At 50.2% G+C, this 18439-nt stretch overlaps 1 protein-coding gene and 1 non-coding gene across 4 annotated transcripts in view; both read right to left on the bottom strand.

Annotated features, from left to right (window-relative positions):
- The window catches only part of PLEKHA7 (pleckstrin homology domain containing A7), a 219866-nt gene extending 202135 nt beyond the window's left edge, over positions 1 to 17731 (bottom strand). For 2 of the 3 annotated variants that reach the window (XM_040258262.1, XM_040258263.1), the window contains exons 1-3: positions 17618 to 17731; positions 17425 to 17501; positions 17275 to 17332 (exon numbers count right to left, since the gene is read on the bottom strand). In XM_040258262.1, the coding sequence (XP_040114196.1) occupies positions 17275 to 17332; positions 17425 to 17501; positions 17618 to 17703 (221 nt within the window). In that variant the 5' untranslated portion in view covers positions 17704 to 17731. Of the gene's footprint in view, positions 1 to 17274; positions 17333 to 17424; positions 17502 to 17617 lie in introns of those variants that run through there. The other variant, XM_040258265.1, reaches the window with a different exon arrangement.
- Positions 7933 to 8039, bottom strand: LOC120877156. The gene has a single exon (XR_005724281.1). It is a non-coding gene; the product is annotated as a U6 spliceosomal RNA (small nuclear RNA).
- Positions 17732 to 18439: the final 708 nt, after the last annotated feature.

Raw genomic sequence — 18439 nt, 5'->3', positions numbered from 1 at the left:
TGCACAAGGCCCAGGGCTGAGGAGGGACAAGATAAGGAAGGTAAGGCCACCCTTGGCAACTGCCCCTTGGAAGGCCCTGGCATGTGAACGAAGGTGAGAGTAGTTCTCGCACTTCCAGGGGCTTGGGTTTTAACTAGGTCACCCCTTGGACACTCACACCACCTCTCACTCTTTATCTCCATCTCCTTCTATTTTAAGGCAGGAGCGCTGCCAGGCAGTGGTGTGGGTTTCCCAGCCTCTCCTCCTCTGGAGGCCAAGCCCTCATCTGCCAGGTGATGGCTGGGATGTCTCACAGGCTTCATCACGCTTCCTCCAGCCTCACCTCTTTGGACTCCTGAGCTGGAGTCTGGGAGAACGACCAGCACACCCAGGATATCCCACCTTCCTCCCCCACAACCATGGGGGTGGGGGGAGGCCTTCCACCCCTTCTTAAGCCCAGATCCATGCCACCCTCAGGATGAAGCCCCAACTCCTCACAGCAGCCGCCTTCCTCTCTTGATGTCCTTGAACATGTCATGCTCTTAGCTAGCTCTGCCCACTCTGTTTTCTCTTCCCTGAACATCCAAACTCTGTTATCACCTAGAAATTCCCTGCTTGTTCTTCAAGGTCCAGCTCAGGCTCCCCCATTCCCGCAGCAAGCCTTCCCTGGCCACCCTTCTCTGTGCCTCTCCAGTCCACATGCTTCCCTTACCCAGTCACTTGTAGACTCTCCTCCAGGTGTTGATACATCTGTGTCCCCACCAGAGAACAGGCTTTCAGGCTCCCTGAGGACACCAGTGGCGCTCTGATTCCTCAACTAATGCCTACGATCTTCTGGTATACCAGATACCTGCTGAGAGCCAGTGATACAGCTAGTGAGTACAACAGACAAAATGCCTACCCACATGGAGCCCATATTCTAGCGATAATAATAGCCAACACTCCAGAGTACTTCATACATTCAAGACTATTCTGACTAATCTTAATTCATTTAATCCCCACCACAATTACTAGTATCCCCATTTTACAGAGGAAGAAACTGAGGCTCCATATTAGATAATTTGCTCAGGATACACAGGCTAGTAAATGGGAGGGCTGGGGTTCAAATCCAGGCAGTCTTGTGCTGGACTAAGCTCCCAATCACTGGGCCTTTCTGCCTCTCAAGGCTGTTTTCTCTTTTCTGCTTTACCCATGTTGATATCCCCAGCCTCCAGGCCAGGGCTTGGCACACTGAGAGCTCAGTAAAGGTCTGCTAAATGAAAGGATCTCCTTGAACAGTGGAAGCTGGCTCCCCTGCTGGAGGCACCCGCTCCTCCTCCAGTCCTCACTCAATCCAGCAAATAAGACTCCTCAGCCTTCCCTGACACGTCCACCACTGAACTGCTTTCCCCTGGATGCTCCTCTCCATGTCGTTCCCACACCACTCAGCTGACACTTCATCACACACCACGTGACCATCCTATAGCCTGAATCTGTGTGGACATCTTACTTTGCCAGCTCCCTGAGCTCCCTGATATCCCCCAGAATACAAACAGTATGGTGCCAGGCACACAGCACAAATAGACACAGAAATGCTAAACTGAATCTTGCCTCCCCTCTCCATTTCTTCATTATCACTGAAGCTATTTTTCCCTTTCCCCAGGGGAAGCAAGCCACAGTCTGGTCAGAAACAATCTCCACTGCAACTATATCCATACTGCCTAAATCCATAAGCCAAAGTCATAATTAGGGTGTAGCTTTCCCAGGTAGCTCAGTGGTAAAGAATCATCTGCCTGCCAAGCAAGAGATGTGGGTTCAATCCCTGGGTTGGGAAGATCCCCTGGAGAAGTATTCTTGCCTGAGAAATCCCATGGACAGAGGAGCCTGACAGGTTCATGGGATTGCAAAAGAGTCAGACACAATTTAGCAACTAAACAACAACAAATGGTTAAAATCAGCAAGTAGAGTTGGCCATTTTTAACTGCTTGGGCAAAATGCACATTCAATGCCCTCTATTAGAAAATGCCTGTAACTGAGAATCTGAGCCAGGCAGTATCCACAGGTACCATCTGTGTGGATCAGAAGACAAGAGTCCTTGCAGGATGTAAGTCAAGGAATCACTCAAATGCACTTGGACCAGCACAGCCATTGCAGAAAAAAAGACAATTCCTTGGAAATACTTGCTAAAATTTATCGAAATATACAGTGTTCTGGGGTCTGAGTAATAACATGTATTATTCTCAAGTGACCAGTGCAAAACTCCCAGGAGGCAGATGCCAGCATCGCCCCATTTTATTTAGAGGTTAAATAAAATGACGGGGCCACAAAGCTGCGCTGCCTGGGCGGTCACCCACAACCCCAGGGCTGCCCTATCTGAAGTCCGGAGGGGAACAGCTGAACCGTGTGTGAGAGCTGAGCCCAGATGGAAGCACTCGACACTCAGGGAGGGGGTCCCTCCGCTGACCCCACTTGCTCCCCAGGCAGATACAGCCAAGGCCAGGAGGGGAATGGGCCTGGGCCACAACCAGCTCCAGAAAGGTTCGGAGGGCTGGGGGTGGGGTGCAGTATCAGTCTGCAGGAAAGAGCCGAATTACCAGGCCATCACACAAGCACTCACGGGTTGTGGATCGAGCAGAACCCACACAGATTCCCCTGCTCCTCTGCTTCTGAAGTGAAGTGAAAGTCACTCAGTTGTGTCTGACTCTTTGCAACCCCAGGGACTATACAGTCTGTGGAATTCTCCAGGCCAGAATCCTGGAGTGGGGAGCCTTTCCCTTCTCCAGTGGATCTTCCTGACCCAAGAATTGAACCGGGGTCTCCTGCATTGCAGGCGGATTCTTTACCAACTGGGAAGAGTCAAGGACATTTCTGCTCGCTCCCCCAGGTGGCCAGGGCTTCCATCACCACCTCCCTCATGAAACCCTGAGGCAACTATGGAAAAAGGAAAGCCAGTCACCTCCCTGCTTCAGTCCACAGGCTGTCTCCATTTCCTCCCACCAGGAATGTCCTAGGACAGGGACCCAAGCAATAACCCACAGGCTGCAGGAAAGAACTAGATATGAGGCTTTCACTCTCCTCCAAAGGCCAAACCTTTTCACAATGAAGAGGAGTTGACTTTCAAAATCTTCTTTCCACCTTGGGTGGGACTAGGGGAGGGAAGTGTCCACCCCTAAAAGAAGGCAAGTCCGAAGCAAAGGCTTTTGGTTTAAAGGATCTGTTTCCTCTCCCAGACCCAACCCACTGTGGAGCACAGTGGAGACAGGCCAAACAGATACAAAAGGATGGTGAGGACCCCAGTGAAGAACAGCTGGGGCTGATCCCAGCCCTGTCACCTAACACCCGTGCTGTGCGTTCTGAACCCGCCTTGTCTATAAAATGAGGATAGAAATAGGACCTGCCTCATAGGGCTGGTACGAGGACTATGAGCTCGTGTCTGTTAAGTCCCTAGAGCAGTGCACATTGTCATTCAGTTGCTCAGTTGTGTCCAACTCTTTGCGACCCCATGGACTGCAGCACGCCAGGTTTCCCTGTCCTTCACCATCTCCCAGAGTTTGCTCAAACTCATGTCCATGGAGTCGGTGATGCCATCCAGCACACACAGTGTGCACTAGATAAACATTTATAAAACAAAAAGTAAGTAAGAACTCAACAAAAGCAACTGGCTTCTCAGTGTGACAGTCCTCCTGTCCCAGCATTCAGCTTACTGTACCCCCAAACCAAGAAAAATCCAACAAAGGCCTGAAAGAAAAAAATTCTCAAACCTTTCCATGAACTCAAGGAGGCAATCCTGCATCAACCAGGTCTTCCCTGCCCCAGGGAGCAGCTTCAAAGAGCCCAGCAAGAACATTGCACGACACAATTGTTGCATCTGAAATCACTGTGCTCCTCATTTCAAAATACATGGGGTTTTTGAAATAAAAAGAGTGTGCTTTGGGTTTTAATTTAAATATCCACCTGTTCAGAGACTAGGAAGCCCTCCCCCAAAGTCCTCCTCCAAAGAATTACTATCCCCCCAGCCCGAGTTTTAGAAACCATATAGTACCAAACCCACCAACACATGCATGCATTTTCAGGTGAAGAGGGCTGGAGAGAGTCGAAGCAGAGGCCAATGGAGCTCTCCCCAGCTCCCACCTACACACCAGCGCTAAAAAAGAAATGTAATTATTCAAAGCCTCAGCAAGCGGATGTAATTTCAGGTACTGCCAATTCTGTTTAGAAAAGGATTAATAGGTACAGTGATTACAGATATTTAGCTTCCCAGCATTCATGTGTCTATTTTTTAAAACTCTCCAGGTTAGAATGTGTTGAGAAAAGAAACCTTTCCAAATGCTTTCATGGGCAGGGGAGGGAATCATTTGCCCTCCCTGGGACCCTGACTTTGCATCCCTCCTCACCCCTTTAGTTTACAACCCCAATTTACCCCTAATTCCAGTCAACCCTCTCTCCTTGTGTGCCTGCCAGCGTCGAGAGAGTCAAGCCAAACGTCAAGTCTACAAAGCCACTCTGATTTGGTTGAACACTGACTCAGTGCCTGACACTGTCCCCAGGGAGTTGGTGAGCCATTCACGGGGCTGAGTCACAGTCCTGCCCCCGCCCCATCTTCCCCAAGACCAGCTCAGGAAAGACTGTAACGCCAGACTCCTCTAGGACTCATCAAAACAACTGTCTGCCGGGACACATTTCTTCTCCCACACAGAGGAAGCATCCTCATTTCTCAACTTAACTGCAGCCTGCTTGCCTGCTCTGGCTGGCAATGTCAATCACTCACAACCACCCATCCGCCACTCTGCCCGTCTCCTCCTCCCTCAGGAGGATCTCTGAGTGATCATAGGGTTCTGAGATGTAGAATGGCTAGCCCGTCCACCAGGTAGACACAGTTCCCACTCAATGGTCACCCCAAAAGACCAGCCACCCCGCCATTGCTGCCAACAGCCACCAGCAGCAGCATCTGAGCAGTGGGGAGGAGCGAGAACTCCCAAACTCCAGAGGAAACCAGAGGCCCCAGGGAGCCTGGCCCTCCAGGATCTAAGCAAGGTCACAGGCTGGGCATTATGGAGAGCTGTATCCACTGACTCGCTCAAGGCCTTTTTCATAGCTCCATCGAATGAATCCTGATGGATGTCCTCTCTAAATGAAAAGGCTCACAAGGCCTACAGGCCCATTATGTGCCAAACAGCACGCTAGGAAGCTCAGCTAGGCCATCACGTTTCATTTGCAAGTAACACTCGGAAGGAACGGAGTGCTCCCATCATTGCACAGATGGGGAAGCTGAAGCTCTGAGATGTTTTCATTTCCAGGGTCTATAAGCATCCACAGAGCTTATAATGACACAGATTCCCAGTCCACTCCCTAGAAGTTATGCCTCAGCTTCTACTTTGGGTCGACCCTCCCTGCTCCCTCATCAAGTGCTCTAATACAGATACCAGGGTTACTGCTTCTGAAACAAAGAGTTTAGATGCCCAACCAGGCAGTGCAAACACTAATGCCAATACCTGGGAGCCCTCTCCGTGGCGGTGGTGGCGGATGGGGAGGAAATCAAAACTGTCCATTTGGAAAATGTGTCAAACAAGAAACCCGTTCATCTTCTCTCAGGTTGGACACAGCCACACTGAGCTTTGAGGAATTATTTCTTTGATATTTAGCAACAGCCATTAAAATGCCCTTTCTTTTACAGATAAGAAAGCACAATTCTCCCTCCTGTTAGCCTGATCTCAGGAGATTTTCCCCAAGGGGACAAGATCTATCTGCTGATTGCGCTGATTCATACCACAGGAGGAGGCTCCCTTTACGGGAGGAGCAAGAATGCTAGTTACACAGCATGCACGATCTGCCAGACACCATCTAAGACAGCAGGACCGGCATCTTCCCCATTTTACAGAGGAACAGACATCTGAAGACACAGAGAGCTTTAGGTGACCTGCTCACGCGGGCAGTAGCGCCAAGACTACAACCCAGGCACTCGGATCCCAGAATTTGCGTTCTGTAACTCCCCCACAGCACCACTCCTCAGATACAGAAGTTGGGGGAATCCCAAGGCAAAACCCCCAATTGTCACAATTATGTCACTCTCCTAAAGCCCAGCTACTGGTGAAAGGTGGTATCCAGGCCCAGTTCCTACTAACCTCAGTGCCAGCCTCCTAGGGGCGCAGACAGGCACACACACACCCTCAGCCCCAGCCCCTTCACCTTCCCTCCAAGGGCCTCTCCAGCCTCAGGCTGCCCTCTGCTCTGCTCCACAGTGGTCTGGCCTTCCCACTCGCCCTCTGACGCTCCTGAGGGCTCCCTTCGCAGGCTGCCAGCCTCGTCACCAGTGTCCCTCTCCTCTCCTGGACTGGGCGGTGCTGGGGGGCGGAGACAGGGACCTTCACCTCTCTCCACATCACCCAGTGTGGAGACTGGCGTGCAGTGGATGTTCGTCAGTCTAGATGAATCCTGGGTCAAAAGCCAGCCAGCCTCTGGTTAAATGCTCTTCCAGGAAGGTGCTCTCTGTGGACATGCTCTGAACTCGGTTTGGAGAGGACAGGCTTATTGCAGAGGTTACTATATTAACGTACAACATTGCTCTGCTTCCACGCCTCCGGGGAAGGAGAGTCTCATCTTTTATTTCATCCAAGGGGTGAGAACACAGGAGCCATGCAACCAGGGGCCCAGGCATAAGGCTGAAATGGGATCTCTGCCCGCTCCATACCCCTAGCACGCTGCCCATCTTCCCACCTTCTCCCCACCCCCATCCCGCACTGCAGTGTTCCAGGGAAGCACAGGAGGTGGCCAGCAGCCCCTGGAAGAGCCTGTATCTAACTTCCAGCTGTCAGACCTCACAAGGCTGAGGGCTCTGCCTTGGCAGGAAAAGCCCCTGCAAAACCCTGAGAACCCTGGCTGTGACGTTGGAAATGCTCTTCTGGCAGAAGCTGAAAGAGACAGCCGGGCTCTAAGCAGGCTTAAGAGGCTCATCAGCCCCTAAGCTTCGATCAGCTGACATCTGCAGGGAGGTCAGGGGACCTACTCCCCCAGAGGACCAGGGACCCATCCAACCGCCCTGCCCGGGAACTATCTACCCAGCCCATCACTCTTGTATCCTGCGGGGGACTTTCCGAGGGAGGCCCAAGGAGACTTCTGCCTCAGGGTCCTCAAGGAAGCGAAGGTACAGGGGACGAGTTTTGGGGAACGGCCTGAAAAGAGAGAATTTGGGACGGAGGGAGAGGTGATGGGAGCCAGAAGACACCTCGAACCTTGGTAGAAACAGTACACATATTTGTAGCCAAAAGGACCCTGGTTCAAGTCCCAGCTCCCCAACCAACGCTCTGGCTTTGAAAAGATCTTTTAACCCTTTTCCCACCGTGTGCCTCAGACGCTTGTCTGATCTGTAAAATGAGGACAATAAAATAATAAAAATACCTGCTTCTAAAAGGAATGTGTTTTCAACAATCAAGCACCATGGAGATGATTACTGTCGACGTATGTGGCCCAGGCAGCACCAGTCAATGCCTGTCCTTCAGCAGTCAGAGCTGATAACCAGGCGGCCGCCCAGATTAAGGATCAGACATCTGTGCAGCCCTCTAAATGCCCAGGAGGGAGACAAACCAGGAGCCGTCTTCACACCTCATTACCCAGGGCTCTTGGTCCCCGGGTCCCTACAGCCTGGACGAGGTACCCGTGGCCTCGGGACAGCATAGCTGTTGTTGGACAAGGTTATGTAGTGTTTTTTTTTTTTAATTAACTTTTTATTTGGAAAAATCTCAAACCTACTGAAAATTTGCAAGTCTAGTACAAAGAATGTCCATATACCCCTCACCCTGACTTACCCGCTGTTAACATTTTGCCCCATCTGCTCTCAATAGTGTATTCTACTCCCCTGAATACACAGATGCATATTTTTTGTCAAACACGTTAAAGCAAATACTTTAAGAACATCTTTTTTCCTTACTTTCAAGTTGTATTTTATTGTAAGCAAGTAATTTTTAAAAGAAATTTGCTTCATGAATGGAACACTTCACGAATTTGTGTGTCATCCTTGTGCAGGGGCCATGCTAACCTTCTCCGTATCATTTTAATTTTGGTATATGTGCTGCCGAAGCAACCACATCTTTTTAGTAACCATGATGGTTATACAGTTTTTATTAGTCTAAACCAATTCCTGAGCTGAGTCCTATCATTGGTTTCCAAGCCAGGCAATCCCAGTTCAAGGGCAACAGACTCCAGCAGTAGCAGCTGAATATGATTAGGACTCAGAAATCACATATGTCTCTACCTCACCTGATAGCTGAGTGGAAACCTGGAAGAGAAGCTCACATCTATTGGCACTTACTAAACCCCTTTTATCAATTACTTTACATACTTCTCACATTTATCTCCATTTTACTGGCAAGGAAATGGGGCTTACAGGGAGTAGTAACCTTCCAGGGTTAGGGAGCTGTACATGGAGGACCTGGAATCTGACGACTCAGATTCTAGAGCCCACACACTAAGTCACTGCCTCCTTACACAGGCTACCACCACCTAATAACCACCACGCATTTTTCTGCACGATAAAGTTGCCCACCTGTGCTCTGCTTCAAGAAAAGTTTGATGCTTGATATAAACCAATGCAATACTGTAAAACAAATATCCTTCAGTTAAAAATAAATAAATAAAAAGAAAAACCGACCCTGATGCCAGGCCAGCATCCCAGTGACTGTGAGGAGACCGGATTCAAGAGAGGAAGGTGTCCTGGCACAACTCAATCCAGCCAAAAGAGGACCTGAAGTCCCAAGAGCTTCTGATGTCTTTATGGAGGCCGGCAGGAACAAGTTCATGTTTAGGAAAACACAAAGCCATACGCCAAACACGATGCATCCTGACAAGGAGCTGATCTTAATGGAAGACGAGGGAGGGGATTGTTTTAATAACTTAAATTGAAGATCAAGTCTATTTGAGTTTCTGGACAGAGTCATTTTGAGGATGTTATCCACCACCCGGCCTCCCAGGAGAGGTGGCCTTCACCCTTCTGTCATTGCGCCTCCCAGGTGGCACCAGTGGTAAAGAACCTGCCTGCCAGTGAAGGAGACATAAAAGATATTCAGTCCGTGGGTCAGGAAGATCCCTTGGAAGAAGGAATGGCAACCCACTCCAGTATTCTTGCCTGGAGAATCCCATGGACAGAGGAGCCTGACGAGCTGGTCCGTAGAGTCACAAAGAGTCGAACACGACTGAAGCAACTTAGCAGGCACGCTTCTGACATTAGAGCTGTGGTTGAAGGTCTGAGAAGCCCTGGGCTGAGACAATATGCCCACCAGCTTCTAAGAACCCTGAAAAGGCTGAGTTAATACAGCACCTGACTTTAGGAACTCACTGTATCCCTCTGAGCTCACATCTCTGCACTTAAAAATGCCATCATTGTGAGCCTCCAACCTGATAATATTCATGAAGCACTCCATAAGCATAAATCATTAACCCAAAACACTTCTCAGTGTTTTGGAAATAAATGTTTTGATACTCATTTAAAAACAACAGACAGACAAAACCATATTTTCCCATGTTTTTTCCTCTGCCAATATTTACTTAAGACACCTTGCCAGTTCGGAGAGATGTTGTTCTTTTACATGGAGCAAAAAGACTCAAACCCATGCTCTTTTCTGAAGACACAGAAAACCAGAGTAAGCACCTCACTAAATCACCAAACAGTTCACATCATGAACTGCTTTCTTAAATAAGCTCCTTTTCCCAAAGTCCTCCATTTAGGAAGCCCAAAATTTACTCCCATAAATATCAAGAGAGTGAGATATACACCCACCCTCTTCACACACACACTGCACCGCAAATCATCCACCCGTCCTTTCTCTGAAAATAAGAGCCTTAAAAAGCCACTTGCCACCATTTGTTTTAAAGAGGTTTTGCCAGATCTTTTCTGGGTTGGTTTTGAGACCGTGGCACAAATCACGGCTCTTAATCCTTCCCCAGCTCTCTACACAACAACGCTCTTGTTCCTTTCACACAGAACCTAACATTTCAATCTATGAGCCAGTTTTCACCCTTGATAAAGCAACCAGGAAATGAAACATAAAGTGTGGGATTACGCCAAGGCTTGCAAGCTGGAAGAACCTTTTCTTAACCTTCAACAAGAGGTTTCAGAATTTCCCTTCTAAATAGATGTAAGCTGCTAATTTCCCAGTCATTCTTTGTGGAACTGTTGCTTTCTGGTTTGAAATAAAGAATTGCTGGGATTGCTGTTCCCAGCAATACCTCAATGAGAAAGATGACAAATACCTGAATGAATAGGCTGGCATGGTACAAGACAAATTTCACCACCATGAAGTTCAACATTTGTCTGGGGAGGAATACGTGGCAGACAGGACAGATTTCTTCCTAGGGGTGCCCTGGAAGACTCTCCTTGGCTGATGGCTTAATTACACTTCAAGAGGGCAGTTTCCTGGGCCATCCTGTATTCACAGGCTTCTATACCTAGTGCCTATAGCCAACTGGGGTCCCCACCTGGATGTCCTGTCATCCCTGGTTCAACCTTCACTCCCCAATTCCTCCTCTCTCCCTTTAATTTCAGACTGTGTGTGTAGAATAAAATCACACACTCTAGATATTCAGCATTATTCTAGAGGAGTAATCCTTCTGAAGGAGGCCTGAAGCCTTGGTTCACGCCTGGTGTCCACTCCCTGCCTCCATGCGATGGGTTCTTTACCTGTCCACTCCCAGCCGCCTCAGAACACACAGCTGGGCCCAGCACTGCTACTCCTCACTCCTGTCCAGGGGCTCTGAGCACCAGCACCTTTGCCCTGTGGTATCTAGGAGTGGGGCATGATGGTGGCAATTCAGCCTGTGAGGTCAAAGACCTAATGTCTGCACTGAAAACTTTATATTCCACAATACAGAGAGGAACCACAAGATTTACACCAAGAATTTAAATTTTTTATTTTTCTAAACTTAGAATGGCATTAAATATCAATAGCAAGTAGAAATGCCATGACAAGTGGAGGGAAAGCCTGCAGAAGCAAAGAAAGGATCTTTATACTTTAATACCTTTAATGGCACTTTTTTGCATGGCTTTTAAAACACTCTGATTTTGCACAGGGTACTGTGAATCAGGTTTCCAGTCCTGTCCTGGGATCTGCTGCAGTCCTAAGGGCTGGGAGGAGAAACTGGCCTTAATCCAATGGGCACCCACAAGGAGAATGGCACCTACACAGGACAGCTCTGGAAGGCTCGAAAGCTAAAACTGAGGGCCTTCAAGCTAGAAGAGACCTTGTGGAATCATCCGTTTCCCACCAGGACCCTGAAGCCAAGTTACAGCAGACACTAAAGCATGGTAACCAGGGAGGATGGGAGGCCTGGTCCAAAGACCAACAGACATCTCGCTCCCCAGACACACGGCATGAGGTTATAAGGTGAAGAAGCCAAAGGACGCCAGGTTCCCGCACTGAGTGCTGTTCGTGACAGCAAGCAACAACATCCAAGAAGCCTGAGGTCCAGGCATCAGCCTTGACACGTGTGGTTTCCAACAGCTTTGTTCCTTCAACTTGCCCAGTTTCCCCTACAACCCAAACCTACTTCAATAAATACCAATGCCTACTCTGCCCAGTGCTGTGCTGGGCACGAAAGTCTCAGAGGAGCCAGGACCCCTCCTCTGTGCCATTCATCCTGCTTGTCAACTTAAGATCTATTCAAAGGCTGCTGTAAGGAGAACCCAACTTACAGGGTTCCATGAAACCCTGAAGACCAGCCCACTATAATACTCTAGCTCCCAAAGCCTCTTCTAGAACTTTTCCCTCATGGGTTTCATGTTTGAAAAGGGTGTGTCTGTCAAACTGTTTTCACTAAGTAATAGTTAATGGGGAATTCCCTGGTGGACCAGTGGTTAGGACTCCGCACTGCCACTGCAGGGCACATGGGTTCCATCTCTGGTTGGGGAACTAAGATTCCCAATAGCCAGATAGTGCAGAAAAAAAACAAAATTAATGTCTTCCATTTCTTACTCATCAGAGACATGCACCACCACCACCAGTCAGCACAGGATACCAAGGGCTGCTGCCCATTCAAGGCACCTCAGTCCCCAGTAAAACAAAGAAAGGGTGTGGCCACGTGAGCCCTGGGCAGCCTGACTCAGAGTGATGACACATGACACAAGGCTGCTTCAAGTATCAACAGGAGCTCTCACTGGTGATCTGGGGTAGAAGCCACCACCACCACCATGGTGACTATAAAGACCTCCCAGCTCTAACACTTTAGCCAAGTAACTGCACTTTCATGAACGTGAATTTCATCATCCGTAAAACAGGATAATCCATGATTTGCTGCTTCTAGGGCCTGTTAGAAGGATCAGTAAGAAAAGGTACTGGATGGGGCTTCCCTGGTGGCTCAGTGGTAAAGAATCTGCCTGCCAATACAAGAGACACAGGTTCAATCCCTGGTCCAGGAAGATCCCACATGCCACGCAGCAACTGAAACCATGTGCCACAACTAACTGAGCCTGTGCTCTAGAGTCTGCAAGGCGCAGCTACTGAAACCCAGATGCCCTAGAGCCCGTGCTCTGCAACAAGAGAAGCCACCACAATGAAAAGCCCCTGGTCCCTGAAACTAGAGAAAAGACCACTCTGCAGCACCAACGAAGACCCAGCATAGCCAAAAATAAATAAATAACATTTCAAAAGAGAAAAGGTACCGAAGAACGTCAACTGCCCTTTTCCGCCTGAATACCCAGGATTATACAACATTCCTCGCTGGTAAAATGGAACTAGTAACAGTTCCTACTTCATTAAGTTGTTGTGAGAATTAAATCAGATAGTAGTTACAAAAACAGTTTCTGGGATTTTTCAAGGACTCAAAAAGATGAAGCTATTACATAATTGCTGGAGAAGGAAATGGCATCCCACTCCAGGATTCTTGCCTAGAGAATTCTGTGGACAGAGGAGCCTGGTGGGCTAATGTCCATAGGGTCACACAGAGTTGGCCACGACTGAAGCGACTTAGCATGCATGCATGCATTGGAGGAGGAAACAGCAACCCACTCCAGTATTCTTGCCCAGAGAATCCCAGGGACGGAGGAGCCTGGTGGGCTGCCGTCTATGGGGTCACATAGAGTTGGACACGACTGAAGTGACTTAGCAGCAGCAACATTACATAATTGCTACTACTACCATTTCTATTGCTACTAATGACACTACTATCCCAATTACGATCATAACTTGGTCTCCGGCTAAGAGAAAGTAAAGAAGCATTGGATTACAGGAAGTCTTCCTAGGGAATACCAGCATCATGGAGTCTAGAACCGGGAGAACCAGGAGTAGAGTCCTTGTTTCTGTCCCAAGTTAACCCCAAAACGAACCAAAAGTGCAGAAATCAAACTAAAATCCACCTGCCTTAGCTCAAGGTTTTCTGCTTCAAGAAATTTTTCTCTGGGAAGTATTCAAACATCTGCCAAATCTACTGATGCATCCTAAAAAATTCACATGACTCTCTAGTCTGAGGATCCAGTAGGGAAAACACAAGCAGCTGCACAAGTGCTTCGTCCCTCTAACTGAGCCCTATTGGAAGAGGATCCATAAAAAAGACACCACTCAGAAATGCTCATAGCAAATCCAAGAAATCCACTGAAAGGATATTTTTATGCGGGGAAAAGGAGAGCAGTAACTCGCAAGCCCTTAAGTCTCTCAAGAAATTGTCAGGGGAGGTGGGAAATATAATCGGCCGCCATAGGGTCTCAGCTTCCCCACATAAATCACCTTTGAGCGCAGGGACACTTTCACATACTGCTTTCCCCTAGGCCTGGGAGGACTCAGTCAAGGCCCTAGGAGTTAGACAGCCAGGCAGGGAGTCAGGGTTTGCTGTAAGATGATCACCAGGGACTTGATACCAGTTACTGGAGAAGAGTTAGCCAAAGAATAGAAGGTTGGGAGGCTGTGACTATAGAGTCCTACACACTCTTCAAGTTCCCCAGCCCAAGACTTTGCCTAATACCTCATGGAAAAGACAGAACCTATCAGACAGGAATACCTACCTCTCCTCTCACTGACCCTATCAACCTCCTTATATCAGCTCTGGCACTCAGCCCCTTCCTTTCTGCAAATGGCTGAAAGGCCTGGTTCCTGTCTGAGACCAACGAGACTGAAGTCCTGGATGCCTTCCCTCCCACTATCACTGAAACACTGCTCCAGTAACTGTCCCATCTCTTTCTTGCATCATCTACTTCTCCATCTCTACGGGATCCTTCCCATCCAAACAAAACATGCTCTATAATCTCCCTCTACAACAATGCACCCCCCAAATGCACATCCTCTCCACTTCTCAGTTCCTCAACTCCACTTGGCATCAAAACCACCTGAACGATTCACCTATACTTACTATTTCCTCACCCCAGGTATTCTTTTCTGCTTATTTCACTCAGGATTTGTCCTTTAGACTTGTGGGACCCCTCATTCTCCTGGGCTTTCTCCTACCTTTTCAGTCCTTCTCTTTTGCCGATTTCTAAATGTTACTCTCTCCCAAGACTTAGGTGATCTTTTCTCTAAACTCTTTTTCTGAGTGATTCCATCTAATCTAGGCCTTGAATAACGTTATGATGCCCAAATGTATATCTCCAGTCCTCTCCCTCTCCCGGGCCCAGATTCACACATGTGACTAACTGATATAGTCACATCAAAATGTAACATGGCAAAACAAGATCTCATGCTCTCCCCCACCCCTCAAACCTGCTCCCAGCCTTCCTATCTCAGGGACATGAGCACCATCCACTCAGGTGCTCAAGCCCTTGGGAGTCATCCCTTGTCTTTCTCTCACAGACTGCAACCCAAACACCAAGACTACTTCTCTCCACCTCCAGTGACCACCCTCAGTCAGGCCTTCATTAACTCCTGCCAGGACTACAGCAATAGCCTCCCACCGCTGTCCCTGCACTTGGCCACCTACAGCCCACACCAGAGCAGGCAGAGCGATCATTCTGAAAATGTCTGGCTGTCCAGCGGCTGCCTGGACCCAGGTTCCACCCCTGGTTGGGGAGCTAAGATCCTGCAGCCTCTTCTCCTGTCACTTCCTCCCTTACTGCACCACACTCCAGCCACACTTCCTAGGTCGGGAAGATCCCCTGAAGAAGGAAATGGCAACCCACTCCAGTAGTCTTGCCTGGAGAATCCCATGGAGGGAGGAGCCTGGTAGGCTATAGTCCACAGGGTCGCAAAGAGTCGGACACGACTGAGCTACTTCACTTCCTTCACTTCCTTCCAGCCACACTGGCCTTTCTGCTCCTTGAACTTGAAGCTGTTTTGTGCCTTAAAGCCCTTTCACCGGCAGTTTCTCTCTTCTAGAAATGTTTTACCAGCTCATCAACACAAAGATGGCTCTTTCTGGTCACTGAAATTATACCTTAAATGTCACCTATTCAGAACTCCTACACTAACCTCCAATCTAACCAAACCGCCCAGTTTCTTACCACATCATCTTAGTCTAATTTTCTGCATGCTAGTTACCATTATCTGACATTACTCTTGTCTGTCTTTTTACTTATTTTTCTGCTTTCTCCCCTCCCCTACTCAATTGCAAACTCCCTGAGTACGCGACCAGTGTCTGCCTCATTCACTTTCCTGGTCGCAATGCCTAGAACAATGTGTGGTACACAGGAGAAATCTCATAACATCCATAAATGCAGTTGTGAGCCAGAGAAGGCCACTGACCAAGAAGTTTGAGGCCCCAGTAAGAAACAGAATATTTCCTGCCATATCAGGAAACAAGGATGTCACAGTCATCAGTGACTGCAGCCCTAAGGAAACTCAGGAAGGAGAATACCTGCCATCTAGCAGCCCTCAGACTACAACCACTCCCTACCATAAGCCCTTGAGGAAAGGAAGCTCAGGATGTGAAAACCAGGATCCTAGCTGAGGTGCCTAGGAAAAAAATGATTTCATTGAGTCCAGACTCTTGTATCTTCCCATATACAGAAGACACTAAATTCCTTAACTTGGGATATATGGTTTTCTTCAATTAACAATAATCTTTTGATGTTCAGACAACCTGCCCTTTGTTGCAAAACTGGCTCCTCCCCTCACCTCCTGAGCAGTTCTCTCAGGGTTACTTGACCTGCTGCCTCCCAGGCTTAAGACCTAAAAATTTCCACCGAATAAACCATAACTCTCAACTTTTAGGTTGTGACTATTTTTCAAGTTGACACCAGCCAGCTCCCCAACTTCTCTCTCAAACACAAATGTTAGGTAGAACAGCAAAACAGCTATTGGTCGTTACGAAAAATCTCATCCAACAGAATTTCAACCACCTACCAGAGCCCAAAAACGGAGAGGGAGGCTCTGGGATATTTTAGACCATTCGAGTTTCAAATATATTGCTCCACTACTGACTAGCAATGTTTCAGTTGGTGAAGAAAGGAATTCTGACTCACAGTCGTCCCTTAACATACACCCGCGTCCATCCTTTGGCTAGTTTATTCATTCCGTGAGCAAACATTTACCGAGTACCTACTCCGTGCCAGGCACTGGGGCAAAGGATCAAAAGCAATTTCTGATCTCCGGTGAGCAGGCAGGAGGCTGCAAAAAAACACTGCAACCCAGGTCCACACTCAAGAGTGAGAAAGTAAAGACTATACTGTGTTAGCGTCGGAAGGGCTCCTGAACTCCCTGGGCCTCGATTTCATTCCCCTAGGTCTAGGGGACCTGTCGACTGGGGCTCCCGAGCTTTTGCGGGAAAGCTGATTGACTACCAAAGACAGGAGTGAAAGTCCTGGTAGAACGCTAGCTGAAGATACACAGTCTTCGAGGAAAGTAATTGGCCGACCGTTCCCCTCCCCACTCTCTCTCTCCTCCGCAGGCCCCTGCTTTGGAGCTGTGCGGAGTGCGGTTCCGACTCTCCACCAATCACACGAGAGATCGCGCCCCCGAAGATAAAATCCCCCCAGACGAGACACAGACCGTCTCTCTTCCTCCCTCCCGAACCCCAGCTGCTGGACCCGGATCAGAACTCCTACTTCTGCTCTCTCCAACCCCGGCGCGCGCCAGGTTCCTTGCAGCCGGAGACCCCAGTGAGGGGGTGTGTCCATCCCATCGCAACAGCGTCCGAATCACGCCCAGTCGCGGTGTCCAGGGCGCAGTTTGAAGCCCCCAGCGCCCGCATCGGGCCCTACTCCGGAATCCCCCTGTGTAGATACGGCCTCCACCCTGCCTCCCCACTGGAGCCCGCCACACAAACCAGGCACAAAAAAAACCTCACACGAGTACGGCTCAGTGCGCGCCAACCCGCCGGGACCCGCACGGGGGCAGGGAGCGGGGGTGCGTCGGAAACCTGATCGGACCCTCGAGGCACAGGTGCGGGCGCGGGGCCCCCAACACTCACTCGATGAAGTAGCTGGCGCCCTCCTCCGTAAAGCCCTCCTCCCAGCCACGGGGCAGGTCTGCGGAAACGCGAGAAAAGTCCGATCAAACTTGGGCCACCCAAGCGCACGCCCCCCCCCAAGTGCCCCCACTCCTCCCGCCCCGCGCCCACCTGAGCGGATCATGTGGCCGGAGTTGACGGGCTCCCCAGTGCGCGGGTGCAGCCAGGTCGTGTAGCGGAGCTGATCACTGCGGGGAGAGAGAGGTGCACCTGTTAGCGCCGCCGCCGCTCCGGGGGCGCCCGCCCGGCCCGCACCCCCACCCGCCCGCGCCCCGGCCCGCGCCCTGGCTTTCCCGCGCCGCACTTGATGAAGAAGACGCGGCCGTCCCGGCACACGCCGTAGGACCAGTGCTCAGGTAAAGTGTCCCGCCCGACCGTCGCCGCCGCCATGTTCGCCGCGCGCGGAGCCGCCGCGGGGAGAGGAGGAGGGGGCGGGGGCGGGGGCAGCGCGGGCGGCGGCCGGGCGGGCTCGGCCTGCGCGGGCCCGGGCTGCGCCCCCGGGCGATCCATTGAGGCGCTGGTTCTTAGCGGCGCGGGCGCGCGGCCAGTGCCGGGGCTCGCCGGGTCCCGGCACCGCGGCGGGACCTCGCCGCCGCACCCGCCCTCCGCTGCGCGGTAGCCGCGGCCTTTGTCCCCGCGCCTTCCCCGCCCCCAGCCCGCCGCGTGCCCCTTGGCCCCTGAGGCCGCAGCAGGGCGGGGGCCGCCTTCGGGGCGAGGCGGGCAAACTCCTGAGACGGGCAACTCCCCGAATGCCCCAGTGAAGCCCACCGGACCCCCGCGACACAACTCTCCAGGAACTGTACTTCTTGTCTAAACCTCAACAGGTTACTCCCATATTCCGAGCCCCGGTTTCTTCCATTGTAAAAAGTTAGCAGTAAAGACCACATGGTTTAGGACGGTAGATCAAATAGCAGTGGTGTGAAGTGCTTAAATGGACCCTGGCACCTATATGTGCTCTGCTAATCCCAGGTCAGGCATGATTTCATTTTCCCAAGTTTGCAGCAGGCAGATGAAACAGGAGGGTACGGGTCTTCCTTCCCCAGACACACCAAACACAGAACCCTGAAGATGCGGAGATTACGGGTCTCTACCTTCAATTCTTGTCAAATGATAGGTGCTGAAAGCC

Source organism: Oryx dammah, unplaced genomic scaffold, assembly GCF_014754425.2.
Source record: "Oryx dammah isolate SB20612 unplaced genomic scaffold, SCBI_Odam_1.1 HiC_scaffold_17, whole genome shotgun sequence".
Classification (NCBI taxonomy): Eukaryota; Metazoa; Chordata; class Mammalia; order Artiodactyla; family Bovidae; genus Oryx; species Oryx dammah.
The sequence above is the reverse complement of the archived record's forward strand: the minus strand, read 5'-3'. Positions and strand labels throughout refer to the sequence as shown.